Below are 19,062 nucleotides of genomic sequence, written 5' to 3' on the forward strand. Positions count from 1 at the left end.
AGATCTTAGAATTCCTTACATCAATTTTCCTAAATTAATTTGCATCCCATCTCCCCAGTCTTTGCTGTTCCCAAGTACCAACACAGGATACTTCCGTGATTATTTTTTACCATTATCTAGGCACCACCTGTGCTATTATTTACTTAATATATTTTATTTAAATTATTTCATGTTTAAATGTTAATATAGTTCTTTAAATTTTTTTTTTCAACTTTTATTTATTTTTGGGAGAGAGAGAGAGAGAGAGAGAGAGAGAGAGACCATGAACGGGGGAGGGGCAGAGAGAGAGGGAGACACAGAATCGGAAGCAGACTCCAGGCTCTGAGCCATCAGCCCAGAGCCTGACGCGGGGCTCGAACTCACAGACCGCGAGATCGTGACCTGGCTGAAGTCGGACGCTTCACCGACTGCGCCACCCAGGCGCCCCAATATAGTTCTTTAAAAGAGAAAACTTACATCCCTGATCCAAAAGACAAAGCAGCACCACCGGCCGTGAATGGAAGGTGACGCAAATTAGAAATGATTGTTATCTTACGTGTTTCCTTGTTCATGTGTTTCCTGCCTGTGCCCTTTATGAGAATGCACACTTTATGGGGCCAGAGCTTGACGTGTGTCATTCAAGGCTGTAGCTCCAGCACCAGGAGGACACAAAGAAAGCATCCCCTGTCCCTTGTTGAGGGAATACCAGTCCCCACCCCTCCTATCAGCCCCTGACATCTACATTTCAAAGGAGACATTCAGAAAAGATATCCTCTTTCAATTTAAACCACTTCAAGGCCCAGTATACAAAAAAACATTTTTGGGTAAATGAGATCTAAACAATGCTGTGAAATTCTACCTGGAGGCTCCTGTTTGCAGATGACTCAGAGCCTGAGGCCTCTGGTGGTGTTAAATATCTACCAGACCCAAATAAAATCGTTCTTGACCTGATCAGAAGAACTGACAAACAAGTGGAAAAGCAGTTACTTCCTTGTCCCATGATTTGATTTTACTCCAAGTCCTGTCTTGATAAAAACATACATAATCTCTGTTATCAGTAGAGCTGAGAGTGCCGGGCTTTTTGAAAAACACCTCCGGGTGACAAGAAAAGTCTTCTGCTCTGTTCCATGGGAGGTAGACAAATGTATCTGAGTTCTTGCATCCGCAAAGTATTTCTCTCCTCTACTCCCTTGCTTTCCTGAGATTGCCTGCCTGAAAAACACCATTTCAATTACTTCTGCCTCAGCACCTCCATTGGTTTCTCACAGAAGCAGAAACAATGTATTACAAATGGAGGCAAAAGTCTTTGAAATAAACACATTGCTTGAAAACTTGTGATAACATATTTTGCTGGCTTTCCACATTAAAAACCCAGGACAGGAGGACAAGTGAATTGAGAGGGCATATAGTCTGCTTGAAAATAATCCCACAGGTAGCACACTAAAATGAAGGATGAACAGAGGACACACAGACGCATGCGTGCAGACGCCATTTTTTCCAATCAAAAAAATTCTTTAAGTTATGAACACAGCAGTCTTACGTTACACACACCGGATCCAAAATGATCATGCGGGGCAGGGCCCTGGTTGTAAGTAAAGAGACAGCACTGGCTGAGGAGGTGAGGGAGAGTTTGGAAACTCCGTGACTAGATTTGGACAATATAGACCAGCATTTCCAAAGGATGCTAATTGGTATTAGGTGAAATAAGTTTGGGAAACTCATGAACAAACAAAGCTAAGTAGGTTCATTTATATGGTTGGAAATCTTCCAAGTTTTTAAAATGCCCACGAAGATTGAATAACTCAGATTTAATGTCTTGCATTTTCCAAACTTAATCATTCTCCCTGCAGGTACCATTCTCCTGCCCTTGCTTTTATTGGAATTATCTATACACTGGAGTTCCAAAAACCTACACCCTTGGACAAAGTAGGTTATGCGACGTACTCCTCGATTCATGACTGTACTTGGTAACAACAACAACAAAAAAAGACAAAAGTCAAATTCCTTGTAGACACATGAAGGATAAGATGTGGGTTTCCAGTTGCTGAGTGAAAATACTTACTAGCAGCAACAATAGAATTCAAGAGTAATAAAACAGGCTTGGATTTAATTTTGATTTTAGAATGTATAAATAAAGTATGAGGATATGCTGGTGGTAAGAATAGTCAAAGACAAGATTCAGAGGATGAATAGGGCAGGAAAAGGGCTACGCTTGTCAGATAATGAAGTGGAGTTATTAGGACACATAGAAGATAACCCTCCAAAGGATACTTTTTGGGGTAATCAAAATCAAGGAGCAGACATGATAACTGGAGATTGGCAATGGGAAAAATTAGAAGTAGAAAAAAAAAGGAGAAGAAATATAAGCTTCAAAGGAAAAAAAAAAATGGTAGAGAGGATTCTGAGTAAGTCCACACCAGGGAGGGAGGAAGAAAAGGCCCCTGCACCAATGGGCTTGCTCCTAGTACCAGGTACCACCAGAGGCAGAAAAAAACCTTCCAGAACTGAACTAGGACAAAGAAACTGGCAAAGAAGAGAGTTGGGAAAAGAATTATTGATTTACAAGGAAGATGATAGAGGTTGTAAACAGAATTGATGCAGGAATGATAAAAAAAAAAAAAAAAAAAAGAGGGGCGCTTGGGTGGCTCAGTCGGTTAAGCATCCGACTTCAGCTCAGGTCACGATCTCACAGTTCGTGGGTTCGAGCCCGGTGTTGGGCTCTCTGCTGTTAGCACAGAGCCTGCTTCGGATCCTCTGTCTCCTTCTCTCTCTGCCCCTCCCCTGCTCGCATGTGCTCTCATTCTTTCTCACACTCTCTCTCTTTCTCTCTTAAAAATAAATACCCATTTTAAAAAAAGGATCAAAGAAGAGACAGCAAGAAACACAAGCATCGCTACATTTCAGACTCTGGGTTTATCTCTTTGGGGTGCTATACAAATGGCAAACATGAGGTTCTTAGACCTCTTCCTCTCCTACGGCAGACATTCCAATTCCAAGTTCGTCATGCGCTATTTTCCTCTGAGTACAGATTTGGCCTCAGAACCCTTTTTTTTTTTTTTTTTTTTAATTTTTTTTTTCAACGTTTATTTATTTTTGGGACAGAGAGAGACAGAGCATGAACGGGGGAGGGGCAGAGAGAGAGGGAGACACAGAATCGGAAACAGGCTCCAGGCTCTGAGCCATCAGCCCAGAGCCCGACGCGGGGCTCGAACTCACGGACCGCGAGATCGTGACCTGGCTGAAGTCGGACGCTTAACCGACTGTGCCACCCAGGCGCCCCTCAGAACCCTTCTTAACACAGTGCTGCAGTTAGCCACTGCTGACTGATTTGACTTGACCCTAGATCTGAAATCTGCCCTCTTACTGTATTTAAAAACAAACAGGCAAACAAGAAAATGCTCTGTGAGGTTTTAGTAGCACCCACTCACTGATGGAAGAGAAATGAAACTATCATATCTTTGGCTAGAAAAGCAAAGTGGTTCAGTGTGAGATGTTTATTAATATGGACATAATAATGCACATGTGTGGATAGGAGTAAGTATGTATGTGAAATACGAGTATGTCAAGTAGAAAGACTGAAGTATTCCATATTTAGTTGTAATCTGAAACTCTGTTTTGAGCATTCATAAACACATGAAGATCAGCTCATCATTTACCCTGGCAGCTAAAACCTTTAAACCCAATAAAATGATATGAATTATGTTTTAAGCTACCATAGCTCATATGAAACAACAGCCTGTCGGAATAATCAGAGCTTTCTCCTTCCTCCTCTATCTTATGACACCATATTGAGCCCAACACCTAAAAAGTTGGCAGAAACACCGAATAGGTTTTTCATCCCCCACATACGACACGTTTTTAAAAGCATGCATAAATAATGCAGCATAACCTAATAACATTGATAATGATCAGGCCATGGTGACAGGTGTGGGGAAAATTGGGATTTGTATCAAAGGCAGGCAGTAAAAAGGAAACTGCGTTCATCTTCAGTTGAAAACTAAGTTTAAAAAAAGGGAGGAAGGATCGTGTGTGACAAGTTGTATTGGTTTCCATTTCCTCTTACTTACGTTCATTAATTTCGCCCAGCTTCCGAGCTTATTTATGCAAAGAAAAACTTGAAGGCATACAATGCCCTAGATTTTCTCTAGTCTGGGAAACATGCAGTGCTTTCTTTGAACTACTTTGTTTCAACATCCTGGTAAGCTATTCATGTTCTGCTAAACAGTTCATAATGCTTTGCAGGAGGAGAAGCAGGGCATTGCTATCAGGGGTCGTTCTTTTTATGACTTCTATGAATTAACAACAATCACAAAACAAAGGTCATTAGTCTGGTTGGCATAATTGAGATAGAAAAGGAAGGGAAAGAGGCAGTGGGGTGGGAGGGAAATAGTAGTGACCTGTCAAGAATCTTTGAGGCCTGATAGTCTTCTGACCCAAATGAATTGATCATCATCACTCTTGTGAACGATTGCCATAGAATCCTAGCTGGTCTCCTGCATCCCTCCACTGCAGCCATCGTGATCTTTTTAAAACACATTTCTAATCACCTATCTCCATGCTTTCCTCTCCATAGTCTAGCAAAGCCCTTCATTGTGTGGTCCCTTCCTGCCTCACTGGCAGCTTATGGCATACCTATTCTCTGAACTCCATCTCCACTGGCCTTCTTTCAGTTCTGCTTTCCTACAAGGCCTTTGCTGGCCACAGGGCCTTTGCACAAGCTGACTCTGCCTGGAATGTTCTTTCCACTCCCACCTGCTTCACTCAACTTTTGTAATACTAGCCCAAATGTCTTGTAACTCCTAAAGAAGCCCAACTCTCTTTCCCCACAAAGTGATTTGAGTCCTCTGCTGTCACTTGTCAAAGCACTCTTTCTTTTTCAACATTTATAACTATTTGTAATTACACATTAATGTGATTATATTTCTGATCCTCCCACTCAATGTTAAGTATAAGATCTGTAGAACTATAGCAGTGACTACCTTCCTCTCTCCTGAGCACCTCTACCTTGTACCCACAGAGTGAACATTTGGCAAATATGTACTGACTGAATGAATTAATATATCTAATATAATACACTGCTTTACTGAAATAGTCATAACTGTGGCACATAAAGAAACTTTTGAACAAATTGCTTATACCATTAACCAAATATTATTTAGTAAATCTAATAAAAGAAATTTTGTATGAAACTCTCTGGTACATTGTATCAAAGGATTGAAGATGTGACTGAATTCTCTAAAATTAATACATAAAGCCTCCAGAATGGAGATTATTTCTTTAAGTTTCCTCTGTTTTCAGCTCTGAAGGAAATGGAATCCTTACACACATTTTTTTTTTAAAGAGCAAGCCAGTGAGCGAGCGTGGGGTTCCATCCCCAAACCCTGGGATCATGACCTGAGCCAAGATCGAGAGTCGGGCGTTTAACTGACTGAGCCACCCAGGAGCCCCAGGAATTGGAATCCTTATTACGGCTGCTGAATAAGAATGTAACTGAGTCATCCTGTATGGAAAATAATCAAGGTATATGCCTTCTAGAACCTTCTGGGGAAACCCGACCTGTAACTTGGACAAAATGGTGGCAATGAGAGCAACCTTCTTCTGGAAGATGAGCTGTGGAGAAACAGAACTTACGTTGGTTTAGAAGCCTCGGCCTGGTCGGTCTGTAGTTTCTCTCCTCCTTCCACCTCCATGGTGCAGTACACAATGCGATTGGGAGCCAAGGATTTGAGGCCTTGGACTTCCATGATCACCACCTGGAAGGAGAACCACACATGGCAGAGGTTACCCCAAGCTTGTACCCAAAGCCATGGGAAGCATCACCCAGAAGAAAATACACAGATGGGAAGAAGCCACCAAAATACCCGACGGGTATCTAGTGGCTTCTATCAGTTTTCTAGCAGCCAGCCTGGTACCAGTCTTGCGTGAAGATGCAAATTCTTCATAGTGTAACTTACTGCCTCCCAGATGGAAAGACAACCTTCGCTACCTCAGATGCTCACAGGGGCCAGACAGGTAAGGGGAAACGGCTGCTTTTTTCCTGGGTTCAATGCATGATTATTTTTTCCTTTCCACAAAGAAACAGGGTCTCTCTTATCTTCTTTCAAAATAGTCTAGCTTTTAATTCAGCACTCAGCAGAGACAAAGGCCCAGAAATTCACTTTTCTCTTTGCAGTAAGGTAAGTGCTAACACAAGTGCTAAGAGCAAAGGCCATTCAGCATTAGAGTCCGAGACGCAAGAGGGAGCGGTGGGGCCCGTGGCAAAACGGAGGGCACGTGCTCCACATACACAGAGCAGTCAGGACCCAGGCGCACCCCACTGTTGCCTTGTCAGTCCTTAGTCCACAGCTGCCGATACGGCGATTTTTCCTCCCAGAAAATGGAAACCTGAATCAGAACCAAAGTCAGAAATCTGATTTTGAAATTTTGACAATAATCCCCAAAGGGAGGAATAAAATACACAAACTGTTCAGGTCAGCATTGTGGAATCAAAACAAAAACATGTCTGCAGCTGCGTACTCTCTGTTCTACACTGAGGAGAAAAGCTGGTGTTTTGCTGGACCAAAATGTATCATTTACAATCCCTGGCACTGCCCACCACGACCCTTACACTTCATTCGATCACCTGCTATTCTCTGATTCAGTGGGGACGCCTTGTCTTATATAAGAGGGGAGGATAGGGCAGATGCACTGATTTAGAAATCTGAAACAAATGCTCTGCATCAGGGATCTATAGGAAGCCAGGTATACAAAAATATCACCCAATCGTACTCCAAAAGAGGAAATGGCATCACACAAGGAAAAGAGTATGTTTGTGCAAAACATGTACACTTGTTTAACGGGCTTGATTACTAGAGTTGGCTTTGAACCAGGATGTACAAGTCAGTTTTGCTGATTAATAGTCTTGCGGTTCTCAAACTTAGTGTAAATCGTAAATATCTGGAAGGCTTATTAAACCCAGACACTGCCGGGCTCCACCCCCAGATTTTCTTTTCTTTTTTTTTTTTTTGAGTTTATTTATTTAGAGAGAGACAAAGACAGCACGAGTGGTGGCAGAGGGAGAGAGAGAGAGAATCCCAAGCAGGCTCCGTGCTGTTAGCATGGATCCCAACGTGGGGCTGGATCCCACAAACCCTGAGATCATGACCTGAGCCCAAATCAAGAGTCCAACACTCACCTGACTGAGCTACCCAGGTGCCCCCATCCCCACAGCTTCTAAGAAGCAGGTCTGGGTGAAGCCCAAGACTTTTTATTTCTACTCATTTCCCTGGTGATGCTGATGCTGATATTGATGATCTGGGAGCCATCCTTTGAGAACCACTGGATTACTTATGTGCTACTGGGCAAATGACTTGACCTTGAAGTCCCTCCACTTTTCTGTCAAATCTCCTGAGGCCCAGGGTCTTCATCTGTAACGTGTGGACAATAACGTATATCCTGTATCCGTCTGTGGCTTTTGTATGAGGCCCAGATAAGATGATGTAGGTCATAGAAAATTTTCACACTGGTAAGAACCATACCGGTGGAAAGAAATGGGAGGCACAGTAGAAAGAACGCAATTTTTGTGATTTAAAAGATCTCCGTTGAAATCTTGAATCTGCAACTTCACCAGCTGTGTAATCATTTGCCAGTTTCTTAACCTCTCTGAGGCTTTGTTTTCACATATGCAAATGGCTCAGAAGACTGGGGGATGCGCTGAGTTAAGGATGGCGGAGCGGGCAGAGGCACTCCCCATATGTCCATTCTGTTTCACCAGAGTACTCCCCTGCTATAAGACCAAGCCAGACAGGCATCCTGGACCTCAGATCCTGGACCTCAGTTCTCTCGCTGCCTCTAACTGCTCTAGAGTGTCCTTTGCGGTCACGCAATTCTGTAACTGTCTAAAACATGTCTTCCACCAACCTGCAAGTTCAAACCCAGTCTACCCCGATAAGATGACAGTTCCCTATCTCCCTCTTCACGTCCCCCTGACCGTGTCGCCCAACACACACCCACAAAGAGACGCACCATGATTCTTGCGGTCAGTTTTACTATATGCACAATTAGCGTTCCAAGTAAAAAGTATTTGGGGACGAAATGAGGGCATTTCGTTCTGTACTTGTGCTTAGAAGTTAAAGCCTGTTTGAATCATGTACACATGGGAGTGTGGCTGGGGACTCACTCACAGCTAGATTTCAGATAATCACCTGTATAATATTGAGTACTGATGAAGAATTAGAAAATTACGGATTTAAAAGCTTCATGAAAATCAATAAACCACTTTTCCCCCACTTTCTGTAGAAAGACAAGAGGCAGTGGGGGAATAAATTGCCACCTCTAATAGGCAGTAATCAAATTCAAAGACACCTAAGAAAAAGCATTCAGTACCTCAGGTGGCAGCATTAAAAAAGAAAGAAAAAAAGGAAGTTTCTGTGAAATTACACTGATGGTTTTTTCACACACCAAGTGCCCTATATTTAACTGAATACTGCTTCTGCCAACTGCAAAATAAACGTTGATCACACTGTAATAGGACTATCTTGATCTGAACTGAGCACAGTAAAACATATTACAGGCAGTTAATTCACAGGAAGCCTTAATGATGTTCTAGAAAATTAATTTAGTCTTTACAAATTCTAATTAAATATACAGAAATTTGATCTATTCTCTTGGTCTCCCCAAATCTAGGGCCATCATAAAATCCTTGTGGGGTTCTGAGCTTCAATAAGTGATGAACTGTTCTCAAACTTTAGAATCCATAAGAAGCACCTGGGTGGCTCATTAAAATGCTTATTTCATGGTGTACTCCACCCAGAGATTTTTTTTTTTTCTGACATCATTGAGGCATATTTTACATATCATATAGTTAACTCCTTTCAAGTGTACAATGCGGTGAATTTAGTAAATTTACTAAGTTGCATGACTATCATCATCAGTTAGTTTTAGAACATTTTTATCTCCCAGTAATGTCCCTCCTGTCCATTTCTACCCCCTGCCCCATGAACCTAATCTGATTTCTGTTTCTGGAGACTTGCCTTGTTTAGACATTTTGTAGCAATGGAATCAAACAGCATGTGGCCTCTTGTGTTTGGCTTCTTTCAGGAAGCAGAATGTTTTTGACCTTCATCTAAATCAAAGCATGTATCTGTAGTTTGTTCCTTTCGATTGCTGAGTAGTAACCCGTTGTACGGATGTACCAAATTTTGTCTATCCATTTTCCAGGGGATACACACTGAGGTTGTTTCCATTTTTGGCCATTAAAAATAGTGCTGCTATAAACTTTGAACGGGAGCAAGATTTTATGGGGATGTGTGTTTTTCATTTCTCTTGGGTAGATATCTAAGAATAGAGCTGCACTCTGCATGTGCTAGTTTTATGTTTAACTTTTTGCAAAACCACCAAACTCTTTTCCCAGGTGACTGCACCATGTTGCATTGCCTCCACCTTGAGATTCGGTCTGGGTGGTGCCAGGAATCTGCATAGAGAACCAGTTTTCTGGGCAATTCCACCACAGCCAGATCCGATCCACTCCCTCTATTATACGTATGAAAAACAAACATGTGAGCAGAAGTTACAGATAAATGTACTGACATGCGGAGCTTTCTGCGACAGTCCCGGTCTGAACGGGTTCTTTCTTTGGCTGATGAAATAAACTAAAAAGGTTCCCCAGCAACAAGAGGCTCTCCTATTGTGTACCCAACAGGAGAGACAACAGGAAAGAAAATCTACAACTCACCAAATGATGCTAGATTGCTTCTCTCCTAACTCCGACACAGGATGGCAACATTATAAACTTTCTAAATTGCGTAAGGGCTTTACGAAATCCTTGAGCAGTGCTTTAAGATGGAAAATAATGCAAGATTAAATTCAGTAGATGGTTCTTAAGCCTGCATTTCCTTCAGAAAAGCATGGGCTCCTGGAGATGGGGAATCACTGCTGATTAGCTGACCTATGCTTAGCAAGCTGTTATTTTAATAACTGCTCCTGGGGTGCAGGGAAGAAAGCAAGCTGATTGTGATGCATCTAATCACCCACGTCCTGCTGGCTGTGCCAGGAAACTTTCAAGGGTTTAGGGCTTTTTACCTCCAGGGAGAAAGACAGCACGACATCTGACTTGGAGAGCTGGTTCTCACTCTCCTCACCCATGTCGATGATGGAAGCGTTGTGGCTGCGTTTGAGTTTCTGAAGTTTGAACTCTCCACCTTTGGACACCGGCATGCTCTCCAAATTGGCCATGAGCAGATTGACAGATGACTTCAGCTCCTCAATGTACATGTTTTCCATCTCTTTGGATACAAATTTGGGAAATTTGCGCTCCTTGTAAAGGAAAAGAAAAGTATGAGCAGACGAATAAAAAGGGACCTGATTTACATAGAAGGTTTACATCTTACAGCCCAGAGTTACAATAACATCTACCACTGGTGAAATTTTGCCCAGATATTGTGACACTGTGCTAGAAAAATGTTCAGCCTAGTTGAGTAGACAGCTGTCTGCCTTCTAGTTATTTACAATCTCTAACAGGTAAGAAATACATACATAAACATATAGTAAGAACGAGTCAAATGTTTTATTGTAGTTCAATTTTTTCCCCCAGTTTTCTCCGACAAATTTGATTTGTGGAAAGAAAAATGGGGTGATATTTTTAAAGTCTGGTTTCAGCTGAAACCGTTTTTCTTTTTAGCAAAATGCAATCCGTTGTTTTTAAGTTTGGAGACAGAAAGACACCCTATTTCTGGATACGTATAGAGATTTTCTCACATGAATAATTCAAAAGGAGCTCATTTGAGATGTTTCAAACATAGCCTGTAGCTATTTCTAAAAGAATAGTAGAAAGAATTGTTACTGTTTTCAAGAAAAATTGAAAAAATTAATGAAGTGATGAAAAACATGATTAAAATTCTTTAGAAAAGAAGATAAAGCAATTCCATATCAGAACTGACCTCTATTTTTTTTCCTTCCTTGCTTATGAATTCAGTTGTAATAGCAACATGGTTAGCCATGCTTTGTTTCCTCATTACCTCTAAGTTGTCCAGGTGCCTTGAATATACTTTGGATCAATCACCTTCTCAAAGAATCATTTCCTACTTGAAACAGGAATTGCCCTCCTTAGCCTTGGTCCATACTGATCAGGTGAGGGGCAAGCCAGATCGGTTTGCCCTTTTTTGCAAGAGACAGAAAAATCCAACCCGAAACTCGCTTAAACAATGGAGGGAATTGATTGGTTTGAAATGTCCTGGGGTAGACCAGCTTCCAGCAAGGCTGGAGTCAGGACTCGGATAATATCACAACAACTGGTATTTTTCCAAATGTTAATTTGGGTTCCTCGGAGGTGGCTCCATACTCAGTCTGGCTCCCCTTAATGTCACAGAAAGGTTGTTAAAACTCATATACCATATCATAGCATGCAATCTAAAGGAAGAGTGAATATCTCCCCCTATAATGTCTTTGATTCCAAAATTCTCAAAGTCTGACTTATGCACATAACCTGAACAACCTTTTATGGTTGGTGATATGTTGTGTTGAGTTGCTTAGGCATGAATTATTTCCTCCATCCCTGCGGCTAAGGGTAGAATTCCACCAGGATCACATGGATGTGAATTGGTTTGCCAATTAGGGGTGGCAAAAAAAAAATAAGATGTTTCATACATGGGCACCTGACCCAAATCAACCAACTAATTCAGTTAAATGGCCAACAGTCAACCGGATTTACTCTCACAAGCAATTGAACTGAGAGATATTGAGATTGCAGTTAGCAGCGGAATTGAAATAGCAAGATCATGTCTACTCATGTAGACTGCCATATTGGAACAGCTGAAAGAATAAGACACTTGACAAAGAGAGAGAGAGAGGTAGAGGGATAGAGGTAGAGACTAACAGATGGAGGAAGGAAAGGAGGGAAGGCAGAAGGAAGGGAACAGGAGAAAAGAAGCTATTTAGAGTCATAGAAAGGAGCTCTTTTATTGGTTTTCTAATTCTTACAAAGCCCAGTATCTCTCCTTTTGGTTCCTTTGAGATTCTCTTCTTTTCCTTTCAATAATTCCCTCCCACCACACATGCACACATACTACTTAACTAGAGGGGTATTTCTTTCTTTCTAACATGGAAGTTTCACTAAAATTCACATAGTAAATCCTCTGTATAGAGCTTGGAGATGCCTTTGCGCTGTGTCAGTCTTCTTCCTACCTAGAGGAACTATTCTCCTTACCCCCTTGCCTCCCTAGATAATTCTAGCCATCTTGTCATCTTCTATATTTCAGCCTCAAAATTTATTTCCCTAGGTCGAATCTCCTTGTTCTACTTTCTTATAACACCTAGCTCAACTTCTTGGTAACATTTACCATAATTATAATTAATGGAAAATGGTGAAATTTGTTTCTCTTTCCTGCTGGGCCATGACGCCTATCTTGATACCCTTGGTGAATTCTTATTTTCTAAAATAATCTTTGGCACATAGTAAGGATTCAATACTTATGAGTTGAGTGAATGAATGGAAGGCTTGTCAAAATGTCCATATTAAATATCAACACAGCTAAAACTCAGTCATGAGGTGGAGGTGGAGAGATGATGAAATAGTTCTGGAAGAACATTGAGATTCTGCTTTTCCAGGTAAATGAGCATGGGGGTCTGAAATCCACTCAGCAACCTTTGAGTACTGGTTCCTTCCAGAGCCTCTTACTATAATCACTTCCTGCTTTACCGTTGGGCTCAGCCCACCATGTGGTGCTTTCTAAACACACTGAGGAGCAGCAGGATGGATGCCTCTGAAACGTGATGATAGGCTGATGAGCTCAACAACAGCTAGGCAAGAATCCTACCTTAGTAGGTTAAGTGTTAGGGAGGATCATGATGAAAGGCTGTGGACTGTTCCCATGAAGCTTATCAACCAATGGGGAGAAAGATCTATTGAAGAAATATCAAGGTAGATACTGTAACAGCAGTGTATGAGACATGAACTCTTGCTGAGAGAGTCAGGAGCGGCTTTCCAGAGCAGGTGACCTATGAGCTGAGAGTCTGATGGATGAAGAACACTTTACCACCAGGTTGAGTTGGCTGAGACAGGATCATTGTTCTTTCCTCCCTTCCATGGAAAATATACTAGCAACCATGAATCTAAGAAGGTCTGTATAACTGTACATGGCCACATGTATTTCCTCATCTTTTGAACATGGCCCTTATGGAGAGCAAAGATGGAAAGTCAATTCATGATCAAAGAGTGGTCCCCAAGGCCATGTTAGAAGACACCAAGCAGCAAAGGTGACGTATCATTAGCCTAAAGTCTGTTACACTGATCTCTTTCTTTCTCATGTTGGGGCCCGAATCTTATAACTACGTGGGATTCTTGGGAAGCTGGGTAAATGATATCTCTGAGTTTTTACTGGAAGCTGCTGGCCTTGTGGTTGCCATGGAGATGAAGAGAAAAACTGTCTTGTCTGTGAAGTGGGTTCTTTCTGGCCATCAGCCTTGAGACACCTTATCATCGAGTGCAGTCCCTTTTATCACACCCACCTTTGGGACTCACTCAAGGCCTCACAACTCCACAGCCTTGACATTGTGCAAGAAGATCCAGTGGTTACAGGCAATACCGCTTTGGCCCAGAGTTAGAGTACAACAAACTTTATGCAGCAGAGTATTGGAAAAATCCAAAGAATGATCACTCCTCTCAGAACTTGGACAGTTTCTAATGACATCATAAAAAGAGGCTCATAAAACTGAAGTCTGCAAGGGAAAACAAGGCCATTTTTCTGCCCTGTGTACTAAAGCCTTGAGAAGAAATAGCATTCTGTCAATCTAGGCTGAGGTTCTTGAGGGGAGTTTTCAGCAGCAGACCCATTACAAACACATTTCAAAGCTGAGGTTGTGCCAAGAACAAGGAAAATGTAGTCGTCCATTTCGATTGCTACTTTCCCAAGCATTAAAGTAAATTAGCCTTGACAAAAGCATTGTTTATTCATATCGCTTTATGAAAGACATAGCATATGGATGGACAACGTCTTCCAAAGAAAATTTCTGCTGTCCGTTAATTTTGTTTTGGGCTAATAACACACCTCAATGGGGATGGCCTCCCAAGGACAATTCCTAACAGGGTTATTTGTGCTCGGACACACTGAGTGATTTTTGAAACATCTTGAAAAATGGCATTCGAAAGTGCTAACGGCTCTGTCAGCCATTTACTTTTCTTTTCTGTCTTTTCATTTTTATCCATAGAGGATGAAGAGTCACATGTAAAAGCTGACAAGGGTACCCCCACTCAGATAGCGGATCCTTAGACTCCAGAGGCTCAAATGGCAAACTGATAGGTGACCAGAAGGAAGGATGTGGCAGAAGGACACCTCCTAGACACAGAGCTCACTGACAATGTTTTACTTACTCAATACAATCCCTCAAACAAGTCCTGGGCTCCTATGATGTGTCAGGTGTATGGATGTCATTGGGATGAAAGAGTCAGCCAAGAGGTGATGGTAGGGGGTGAGGGGGAATGCCAGAAAAAAAAAAAAAACAAGTAGATGCCCTGTGACACATGAAGTAACAGAGGCATGTGTAGAGTACAAAGTTCACCAAGGAATCTTATCCAGTTCACATGAGTGAAATCAACTTGATTTTGAATCCTGGGTCTACTACTTACTAGTTGGGTGACTTTAGACAGGTTTCTTCCCTGTGAATTTTAGTTTCCATATTTGAAGTAGGGATAAGAAGCCTCGTACAGTTATTGTGAAGAGTAAAAGGTAAAAACAAACACCAATACTTTTTGACTATATATAATCAGCATATATATACCACATGTATGTATATACACATATATGTATACATATATACATACACATATACATACTTTTTGACTATATATAATCAGCATATATATACCACATGTATGTATATACACATATATGTATACATATATACATACACATATACATACATGCACACACACATATACATATCCATATCCAACAGGTACCATGCTACCACCACCGCTGCTGACAATAACATTACCAATCATAATGACGGTGACTATCATAGAGATCATGATGCTAGTTGGCTCTCACAATTGTTGTTTGTGTCCTGGACACTAAGTAAACACTTTGCATGCTTTACCTCACTTAATCTTTCCAACAACTGAGGCTAGTGCTATCATTTAGTCCCAAATTCTGGAGGAAAATGATGCATAGAAGTATATTCAGTAATCAGTAGCATGGAGTGTGAAACCTCCATTGTTTTTTATTTTTATTTTTAGCTATATTTGTAGCTACCATACCATAGAGAAGAACTATCTGGCTCCAAATGGCAAAGAGCCAAGGTAAACCCTAGGGGGCTTCTCAGCAACGCATACCCTCTCTGCGTTGCTTTATCTCAGTGTTCAGCACAGGACCGATAAGAGCCGAGCCCTCCACGGCAGTGACCGTTCCACTATGACCAGTCAATGTGGACTGTGTGTTGGTGGGCATGGGGTGAAGTACAGGGAGTGATGAAAAAGGGAAGGCGTGTTAAACGAGAGAAAGAAGGTCTTGGTCAATAATTTGTAAAAGTCAGCATGACGCACATTAGAAGGTGCTTTGGGCATAGGTATGATAGCTTCCAGGATTGGCTTCTTTCCCCAAACCCGTCTTTAAGTGGTTTGGCGTTACTTCCTCAGCTTTTATGAATTAGATGGACTTCCCTTCAGTTAACGAACTTCAGAGGCTCTCCTCGGCATTTAGATTTTTGCTTGGACTCAGATTTTCCTGCGTGGTTAGCTACCTGCCAAGGTCAGAGTCAGGGAGATGCTCCCCACACACATTCTTTCAGGTAGAAAAATCAAACTAAACCCTAGTGTGTCTGGACACTGTATTAACCTCATGACTCAGGGTGAATGCCAGGTACAAACAATTAATTTGTAAGCTGGGGGGTAGTATCATTCTCTGGTAGAAGAAGAATCCATTTTTATCTGATTTTTGACAATGCGTGCAGCAGAACTTTTCCAAGAGGGAAATATTTGGATAGTGTTTCCTTCCTGGGGGCACAGTCTCATCAATGTTTGCAGCAGGACCATGGTATGAGATGGTAATTTTGCTCTGTGGAGAATAGGGGTTTAAATAGCAACTCCACATTTAAGTGATAGTTTGAAAAACCAATGCTGTTTCACTCCCACACCTCTGCCATGAATACTATAAAAACTGTATTATTGATCGTATATAATTAGCTCACGAATTCTGGAATTTTACCTCAAAATGTGGCCAAAAGAATTGGCAAATATCACAGGACCGCTAATGCCACAATCTGTCTGTTTAAGCTCCAATGTCAACTTCTGACGACACAACTTAAATAACGTAGACTTAATTCCTAGGTGAAATTTGGGGACATTTTAATATCACCATGAGAGGATTTGGGAAAATGTTTGAACAGGGATTAAGAAGCCTTTTCTACCACATTTAAAAAAAAAAAAACGCATTCAGATCTCCTCATGGAACTTTTAAGGCAGCATGTCTGATGTTCACAGTGACAGCTCCAGCAGCCATCTCTGGTGATTTGTGGGACGTTAGTGTGACTGATTCGACAGATTACAGTGTAGGGTTGCGGTGGAGGAAGACTGCCCTGTATTGCCTCCCTTCTCTTCTAGGAAGAAGGAACACACATAAGCCTTTTGTACGCGTGTGACAATGACAATGCTGCCAGCAGAAACACTGGGGTCCTTACCACCTCTTTTCCAGATTCCAACGAAATCAAAGCAAAAGGATACAGAACTCCAGGAGCCAGTTCTGCCTGACGCTATTGCTTCGTTCACCTTCTGGATAAACTGAAGGAAATCTAGAGTAAAGTTTAGTGGAAAGAGAAGGTAGTTGACTCGAGGGGCAACCAGTCCTGTCCTGGTGTAACTAGCTTCCCGCCTGTCATATGACTACTAAAAACAAACAAAACAAATAGATATGATACTTGGAATTAGAGCACTCAACTTTCTACTTATGAGCTAAGTGACCTTGGGCACATCACTTAAACTCTTCCGTGTGCTGAACTGGGGAGAATCCCTGAAACTCCCAGGACTGTAACTGATCTAAATGAGAGTTCACATGAAAATGTACAGCCAGTGTGCAAAGCATTTAATGAAGACTGAATGAGCAGAGACAGAGAGAGAGGCTAGGATGAGGTAGGGTAAAGGCCTGGTTGAAAGGCATCTTGGATCTTCGCAAAGACTGGGGTGATGGAAAAAATGAGGATCTGTATTGGTGAAAAAATTCAGTATTTTTTTATTGAAGTGTAGTTGACATACAATATTCTATGAGCTTCAGGTATACAACATAGTGATCCAACATTTACATACATTACGAAGGGATCACCGAATCAATCTAGCTATCATCTGTCACCATACGAGGTTATTACAATGTTATTACAATATGTGCTGTACATTCACCCTCATGTCTTATTTATTTTATAACTGGAAATTTGAACCTTTAAATTCCCTTCCCCTATTTTCCTCTCCCAGCAATCACCAGATTGTTCCCTGTATCCATGAATCTGTTTCTGTTTTGTTGTTTTGTTTTTTTGTTTTTGCGATTCCACACATATGTGACATCATCATATGGTGTTTGTCACTTAGCATAATACTTTCTAGGTCCATCCACGTTGTCGCAAATGGAAAGATCTCATTCCTTTTTAGGGCTGAGTAATATTCCATTATGTATGTGTGTGTATACATACATATATACGTATACATATGTATATGTATATATACATATGTATATGTATGTATATATGTATATATGTATGTATGTATATATATGTATATATATGTATATATATACATGTATATATATGTATACATATACGTGTGTATATTGTGTATATACATACATATATATACGTATACATATATGTATATGTATACATATACATATATGTATACGTATATATATGTATGTATATACACAATATACACACGTATATATATACAATATATGCACACTACACACATATATCATATCTTCTTTATCTGTTCATCTACCAGTGGACACTTGGGTTGCTTCCTTACCTTGCCTATTGTAAATAATGCTGCAGTAAACATAGAGGTGCCTATATCTTTTCAAATTAGTGTTTTTGTTTTCTTCAGGTAAATAATTACCCAGAGGTGGAATTGTTGGATTGCATCATAGTTGCATTTTTATTGTTCTGAGTAACCTCCATACTGTTTCCCATAGTGGCTTGACCATTTGCCACCTACAGGACACAAGGGTACCCTTTACCCCACATCCTCATCAACACTTTTATTTCTTGTCTTTTTAGTGATAGCCATTCTAACAGAGAGGTGATACCTCATTGTGATTTTGAATTGTTTTTCCCTGATGCTTAGTGATGTTGAGAATCTTTTCATGTGTCTGTTAGCCATCTGTGTGTCTTCTTTGGAGAAATGTCTATGCAGGTCCCTCTACCAGTTTTGTAGTTGGGTTGTTTGATTTTTTGATATTGAGCTGTGTGAATTTTTTAAAAATATATTTTGGATATTAACCTATTATCGATTCTATCACTCACAAAGATCTTCTCCCATTCAGTATGTTGTCTTTTTTATTTTATTGATGGTTTCCTTTACTATGCAAAAGGTTTTTTAGCTTGATGTACTCCCATTTATTTATTTTTGCTTTTGTTGCCCGTGCTTGAGGAGTCAGATCCAAAAAAAATATTGCTTAAAATGATGTCCAAGAGCCTTCTGCCTATGTTTTCTTCTAGGAGTTTTATGGTTTCCCGTCTTACATTTAAGTCTTTATCCATTTTGAATTTGCTGTTCTATATGGTATAAGAAAGTGGCTCAGGTTCATTCTACTCATTAACTATCCAGTTTTCCCAGCACCATTTATTGAAGAGACTGTCTCTTCTCCATTGTATATGCTTGTCTCTTTGGTTAAAGACTAAATGACCATAAAAGTGCGGGGTTATTCTTGGACAATCTATACTGTTTCATTGATCCATTGTGTGTGGTTTCATGCCATACTGCTTTGGTTTCTGTAGCGTTTTAGTATAGTTTGAGATCAAGGAGTGTGATACCTCCAGCTGTTTTCTTCTTCTCAAGACAGCTTTAGCTATTTGAGGTCTTTGTGGTTCCATACACATTTTAGGATTATTTGTTCTAGTTTTGTGAAAAAT

General features: G+C 40.8%; 1 protein-coding gene across 28 annotated transcripts in view; it reads right to left on the reverse strand.

The window, feature by feature from the left end:
* CADPS (calcium dependent secretion activator) overlaps positions 1-19,062 on the reverse strand; it is a 478,503-nt gene that overhangs the window by 236,875 nt on the left and 222,566 nt on the right. For all 28 annotated transcript variants that reach the window (XM_045051795.1, XM_045051797.1, XM_045051798.1 and 25 more), the window contains exons 5-6: positions 10,039-10,272; positions 5,611-5,732 (exon numbers count right to left, since the gene is read on the reverse strand). In XM_045051795.1, the coding sequence (XP_044907730.1) occupies positions 5,611-5,732; positions 10,039-10,272 (356 nt within the window). The remainder of the gene's footprint in view (positions 1-5,610; positions 5,733-10,038; positions 10,273-19,062) is intronic.

The sequence above is a fragment of the Felis catus genome, chromosome A2 (assembly GCF_018350175.1).
Source record: "Felis catus isolate Fca126 chromosome A2, F.catus_Fca126_mat1.0, whole genome shotgun sequence".
NCBI classification, from domain to species: Eukaryota; Metazoa; Chordata; class Mammalia; order Carnivora; family Felidae; genus Felis; species Felis catus.